Below are 7202 nucleotides of genomic sequence, written 5' to 3'. Positions count from 1 at the left end.
TACAGCATGCAGGCGTGAACATGCGTTAATTACTCGTATCATTACCGGACAAATCTCAGACTTAGTGACATCTCACGGAGCTGTTTAACCTCCAAAATGCTACATACCATCCCTAATTAATACATCTACACTTTAAAGAACCTCCACCTTTTGTGTGTTATTGACAGCACTGCGTCCTACAGGGGAACCTTGACTATGCTGCTTAAATGGATTGAGGGGATTTTCACCCAATAATCATTTTTGTTCGCTTTTCCCTGTGGTTCCCCTTTAATTCTGAATCATTGGCTGTGGAGAATTGTATTAAGTAGATGAAACGCACTGGGCATGAGACATGAGTGAGGGTGATAAAGAGAGAGAGGGAGAGACCCCATGAGTTTGGGCTTGTTGCCAGAACTTGCTGGAACTACAGTGCTAGTGAGGCATAAAAAATCAGGCCCTGTCAACAGCAGCAGCAACAGCACACGTTTTTAGAGGCTGAATTGCTGTAGCATTGCAATGTTCTGCAGCCACGGGGACACAATTAGGCCTGGGAAAAAATGGCAGGTCTCCGTAGATGACATGCAAGGGGAGCTTCGTTACCCAATCATTGGTGCAAAACTCTTGACCTTCTTTCTTCTTTCTTTCTGTCTTGTTTTCATTTGAGTTTTGAGTCTTCAGTATGACCTTTTGTTTTGCATTTCTAGCAATGGAAAAGATTGAATTGATTGCCGCTGTGGAACACATATGACCACGCACATGACCATGCACAAGCACTGCGGGAGTCAGTTAGCACACAAAGAGACAAGTTCAATCAGCTGGCCAGATTTAGCTGTGAAGTATGCTTCAACGAAGCCTTCATTGTCTGAACCATCATTCAGTCTCAAAGTGAGGGTGTGTGTGTGTGTGTGTGTGTGTGTGCGCGCACGCACAATAGCGACATTATAAAAGAAAACAACGAAACCTTAAGCACCTTGTTGTGAAGTGAACAGCGTTTTCAGTGCCTCACTAATCAATGTAAATGCTGCAGATTGCGCACTGCACACACTAAGCTGTCCACCCTCTGCTTTTCGTCGTGGGTGGTAAATCTCGGGCCCACCCCCCACCCAGGAAGGCGTCACTATGTCAAACACACACACGCACACACACACACACACACACACACACATATTTGACTCACTCACTCCCTCTAGGGCTGAATGTGAGAGAGGAGCAGGTCTGAACAGGTGGGCAGGCAAGGCACAGTCACGGCTCAGAAACAACGCACTCTCTCACACACACACAAACACACACACACACACACATTTCCTTATCATTGAAGTATGCTGTGTCCATCACATCGCACATGACAGTATTTATCCTGAAGGAATGACTCTGAAAATCAGAATCAGAATCAGAATCAGAATTCCTTTATTTATCCCTGGAGGGAAATTCTTGTTCTTACAGACATTGCACATGCAGTATTCCCGACCAAGAAAGGAGAAAAGTGCGAAGTATAAAAAATAGGATAAACAATAAAGAAAAGATAAACAAAAACTAAAATCTCAAAGTACAGGTATTTACAAAAACTGTATTCAAATTTTTTAAGAAAATTTAAAATGTAGGTATGTACATGTGTAGAAAACCAATATATACATTGTATATATAAAGTGGGTGTGTCCGTCACAGTGCTGAGTTTAACAGTTTGATGGCGACAGGCAGGAATGATTTCCTGTGTCGCTCTGTGGTGCATCGTGGCAGTATGAGTCTGTTGCTGAACGAGCTCCTGTAGCCGATCAGCACATTGTGGAGAGGGTGAGAGGGAAAGTCCAGCATAGTTCTTATTTTGGACAACATCCTCCTCTCAGACACCACTGTCAGAGAGTCCAGTTCCTCTCCCACAACATGGCTGGCCTTCTTGATGATTCTATTGAGTCTGTTGGTGTCCCTCACCCTCAGGCAGCTGCCCCAGCAGGCAACAGCATGTGTGATGGCACTGGACACCACCGACTCGTAGAACATCCTCAGCATCGTCCTGCAGATGTTGAAGGACCTCAGCCGCCTCAGAAAGTAGAGGCGGCTCTGGCCCTTTCTGTCGACCATGTCCACGTTCTTGCACCAGTCCAGTTTGTGGTCTAAGTACACCCCCAGGTATTTGTATTCCTCCACCACCTCAACAGTGTCCCCTTTGATGTTGATAGGGGTCACTGGAGCCTTAGTCCTCCTCAGGTCCACCACCAGTTCTTTGGTCTTTGTCACATTGAGCTGTAGGTGGTTTTTCCCGCTCCATGTGACAAAGTTGTCCACTACCGTCCTGTACTTTCTCTCATCCCCCCCAGTAATACACCCAACCACTGCAGAGTCATCAGAAAATTTCTGAAGATGACAGGACTCTGTGCAGTGCGTAAAGTCTGTGGTGTAGATAGTGAAGAGGAAGGGAGAGAGGACAGTCCCCTGTGGAGCCCCGGTGTTGCTGATCACTTCATCTGACAGGCAGCACTTCAGGCGTACATACTGCGGTCGGCCCGTCAGATAGTCTGCGATCCAGGACACCAGTGGGGCATCCACCTGCATCGCTGTCAGCTTCTCCGCCAGCAGAGCCGGCCTGATGGTGTCAAACGCACTCGAGAAATCAAAGAACGTGATTCTCACAGTGCTTGCCGGCTTGTCCAAGTAAGTGTAGACTCTGTTCAGCAGGTAGATGATGGCATCGTCCACTCCAAGGCGGGGCTGGTAGGCGAACTGAAGGGGATCCTGAAGTGGTTGGACCATGGGCCGGAGCTGTTCCAGGACGAGTCTTTCCAGGGTCTTCATGATGTGTGACGTCAGGGCCAGAGGCCTATAGTCCTTGCTGCAGGTTTTCACTTTTATCGATGGCATCTGTGATTCGCAACATGATGTACACAGTTAATACAACTCAGAGTGATGATTCTGCATACTGATCCAGTGATATCACATATTACACATATTACACTGCAGGGTACCTCATTATTCTTTAAAATGGTGAATTTTGTTTTAAATGGTGTCACTAACCACAACACCCCATATAATCTGTTCAGGGTTCATTTTCTCTCAGATTGTTTAATCAGTTTTTCAACATCACTGGCAAGAGTCTATATGATGCAGCAGCAGCTGGAGTAAAAAAAAAAACAAAAAATTAATGAGAACTTTATGGAGATTAGAATTGTATAAACTAGAAAAAGTCAAAACAAAAACAAAAAATCTGCCAATGACCACCAGGCGTCGCCAGAAACCATTTTTCCCCCCAAAATCCCCTTTCTCAGCTGAATGAAGTAATAAAAATGTTTACGCCTGTCATGTGGGTATCACAAGGTGAGAATCCACACAAGCTGATACCAAATCGCCTTCAGCTTGGTTTTGTGTTTTGGTCGGATTAGGCGAAGCAATGAAGCTATGCCGAAAAACATACTGAAGCACAAACATTCATGTTTCAAACTTCCGTGATTTCAATCTGTAGGCCCAGCTGAGGGTTTTGTGAATTGACGCCTGAATGCGCCGACTGGTTGGCATGAAGTTGTTGAGCAGGTGTTATGGCAAGAAACGTTAACCTCACAGGTTTGTTGGAAAGGTGTGACTCCAGCCCGCGAAGGCGTGAGGTGAGAGAGAGAGAGAGAGAGACCTGACTGATGATAACTGAGCTGGCTGGCGGAGGCGTCTGTCTCTGCATGGTCTCCCCTTCTGTATCAATCCGTCTCTGGTGCGTGAGCGCGCGCGGCAATTCTGATCGGCGCGCGGATGATGGTGATGATGAGAGCGTGACCTCACTGTTTTCTGCACAGCTGCTGGAGACACACAAGCTCGCGCACACACAGAGAGAGAGAGAGAGAGAGAGAGAGAGGGTGGGGGGACAGAGACACGTTGAGGGAGACAGAGAGGTACAGAAGAGCGGAGAACATTCACAGCACGGGGGTAAACTGCTCGGAGTCGGTCGTGAGGCGTCCGCTCGGCTGCCTCCCAGAATGTTCTGCGCCCCCGGTTCATTTCCAAGGTACACGAACCAGTCGCTGCGGCGTCCCCACGGACACTGAAGCCCAGATGATCACCCTCTCTGCCGACATGGACGAGTCTTCGTCGCTGCTGGATCTGCTGGAGTGCTCGGTGTGCCTGGAGCGCCTGGACACCACGGCCAAGGTGCTGCCGTGCCAGCACACCTTCTGCCGCCGCTGCCTGGAAAATATCGTCAGTTCCCGGAACGAGCTGCGCTGCCCGGAGTGCCGCATCCTGGTGGACTGCGGGGTGGACGACTTGCCGGCTAACATCCTTCTGGTTCGCCTTCTTGACGGTATCAAGCAGCGGCCCCAGCGAGGGAGCGGAGGAGGAGGAGGAGCAGGCGGCAGGCAGTCCCTGGCCGGGGGCTCGCTGCAGGGCTACGCAGCCGGGATATCCGCTTCTCCCACGGGCAGTGCGATCAGAGATCTGCCTGTAGCCACCAGGAGCTCCCCTGTTAAGGTCGGTTACTTTCCACACTATCTACAGTATGTGCCAGGGTCTCTCTCCGCGCAGCACTAGACACCCAAACTGTGTTTAAACGTTTTCCGAATCCTTGTTTATTCACAAAAACGCACGCTTCCTAGAACACGACTTCAACATTTTGTGACTTGTCAGGAGAGCCTTTTCAGTGTGGCAAACACAAAACATAAAAACTTTAAGTTCCCCCAGTGTGACAGCAGAATGTGGTGGCAGAAGATTTGGAGAAGCAATGCTCAGACGAATTCCTCACTGTTTACCTCTGATGTTTGCTGGAAGTGAGGAACAGTGCGTTCAGCGTGCTGCCTGCACGGATATCCAGCTGTTCTGTGGTTATATAGATCCAAATTCATAGACTATGCTCTGAATATTCACGCTGTGAAACTGATTGCACTGTGGATTGTTGACGAGGAATAAACTTTGTTGCAGAGTTCAAGTTGTGAGACATAGAAACAGAATGAGAAAACATTGCTTCTCCAGAACAGCAGAAGTGCTTTACTGTGGTTTCATCATATTGTCGTATAGACTTTTACATATTGTTGTCCATTGATTGTTTTGCTGAATTGTTACCAGTTGTGCCAGGTGACTGTAGTATCATAATGAGGGCAGCCTGTTATGTCACTCAGGTGTAATTAAACTGAACTGCATGAGCCGTAGAGGTGGAGAACCAAAGCCTGCTGAAGACTGAGAGGTCACCTGTCTGTGATATTGTTGTTGCCATAATCCTGGTGAAGCCCATTTGCCCACAGGCTGCAACAGTGTGAGCTTTCATAACCCAAGCTCATCGAATGGAGAGCCTTGTTGACTTGCTATGCAGTGCATCTGATGCATTGTCTTGTGGCTGAAATGAGAGATGCGTTGAGAAATGTGGCACCGGAGCATGTGACAACTTCGGCGCTGTGCTGCAAAAAATGTTGCCCGTCGTTGTCGTTTTCCTCCCAAGGGGAAACACAAGCCTTACGCCAAAATCTTGGAAAACTTCTGAGACTTGTGGTGAGACAAGAACACATAGTTTTTCCTAAAGAAATTTTACAAAAATGCTTTGCAGAATAAAACACAGTCGCATCCCTCACAGCTTTTCTCATGTGATTGTCTGTAAGGAAACATTTTCAGACCCTTTGCTTCGTGTTGTGACTTGTTGAGGTGGATATGCTGTATTTGACTAAGGTGAGCTTACTGACATATGCAGTGGGATTTCTCAGAGTTGAAGCCGCACGAGGGTGGTCGCGGGCAGGTGTGTTCATGTTCTCCCTCAGCAGCTTCTTCTCTGAGTTTCATGATGTCCCCAGTGAGAGGGATACAGTGAATTATCAGGCCAACACAGGCTTCTGCAGCTTTCACACCCTCGTACAGGGTACTCATTACAACAAGACTTACCAGGCAGCAGCTAGCCATTGATTGAAGCAGTGGAGCGCTTTGGTGTGATGAAGTGCAGCAGCAGTGGGCAGTCACTCATTCATGGCGATGAACAGGAATCCAAACCCTCTGTGACATTTCCTCTAACACTTAACACGCCATTTCAATCCACTCAATAAACTTTACTGGTCCCCACTGGCCAATTTCGATGGCTGGTACATGAAAAGAAAGAGAGAGAGAGAGACGGACAGAACACACAAAGGAGGCATGCTGCAATACAGGCTTCTAACAAGCATGTATGGCTGCAAAGAGTCTTATGTTGGGTTATGTGTAACTTCCTTTAGAGCCAGAGTAAGCTCGAGTAACTTCAGTGTGGTGTTCTCCAGTGTTCAGCTGCTTCGCTGATTTAAATTCGAGATGAAATCATTGATAAAATCAACCCAATCAAGTTCCCATCATGCATAAATTTTAGTACTTGTTATGTCTCATCTCGTGGAACCTTGTTGTATAGAGAACATGCATTGTTTTGTGTCTGTGTTTTCATTCTGTGGTGTCGATTTGCTTTACTAAGATACTATCTCTGTCTCCTGTCCAGGGACTGCTAATGTAAATTAGCTTATAACCAACTCTGATACAGCTAATTAGCCGTGTGTTGCCCCTGTCAAATAAACAAATAAATTAAATAAATAGCAATTGCACGTGATTGTGTGTGTAGTCGCACACATGCGTTCAAAAAGCACAGCACACACACAGTACACACTCGGCTCTCAGTGGTGGCTAGTCTGTGTTTGTTTTAGGAGCCCATGGGGAGGACTCTCCACTGTGGACGAAGCCTTTATTGCCAGTGAACCCATACACACACACACACCTATAACCCATTACCCTCTGCAATCCCCTGCAGTCACTTTGCCCAAGTCTCCTCCAGGCTCTCGTAGGACCAAGGCTTTGTGATAAAAGTGTGAATTAATCTCCTTTAACAGTAGTGAGTGTGTGTGTGTGTGTGTGTGTGTGTGTCTGTGGGGATGTGCGTCACGCCTGCACACAGAGGGGTCTTGCAAAGGGAGTTAAATCTGTCTTTGAGTGAGTGACACACTAACGCAGCACCACACACACACACACACACACACACACTGAAGGAGTCACAAGGGTCAAACAGAGCACTGTACATCAGGCATTGACGGCTGTAGATGAGAATGAATGTGCTGCTATGGAACTAGAAGAAGAGGCAGACAAGCTGAGTCAGCAGCAAGACCAGCTTTTTTTTTCTGTTGCTGTTTGAGCTATTTGAGCCTCTGCTACCGACCTTTTTGATGTTTTGCCCAATAAGACTTTGTCACGGCTGATGATTCCTTTTCCTCCAATGTCTGTGTAAAATTAACTTCTCAGAAGCAGATAACTTACCA

At 47.2% G+C, this 7202-nt stretch overlaps 1 protein-coding gene across 1 annotated transcript in view; it reads left to right on the top strand.

Moving 5' to 3' along the window:
* The first annotated feature begins 3658 nt into the window (after nucleotides 1-3658).
* LOC124067542 (E3 ubiquitin-protein ligase SH3RF3-like) overlaps nucleotides 3659-7202 on the top strand; it is an 83032-nt gene continuing 79488 nt past the window's right edge. The window contains exon 1 of the mRNA XM_046404976.1: nucleotides 3659-4425. Coding sequence (XP_046260932.1) covers nucleotides 4012-4425 — 414 coding nt within the window. The 5' untranslated portion in view covers nucleotides 3659-4011. The remainder of the gene's footprint in view (nucleotides 4426-7202) is intronic.

This window comes from Scatophagus argus, chromosome 11 (genome assembly GCF_020382885.2).
Source record: "Scatophagus argus isolate fScaArg1 chromosome 11, fScaArg1.pri, whole genome shotgun sequence".
NCBI lineage: Eukaryota > Metazoa > Chordata > Actinopteri > Scatophagidae > Scatophagus > Scatophagus argus.
The sequence above is the reverse complement of the archived record's forward strand: the minus strand, read 5'-3'. Positions and strand labels throughout refer to the sequence as shown.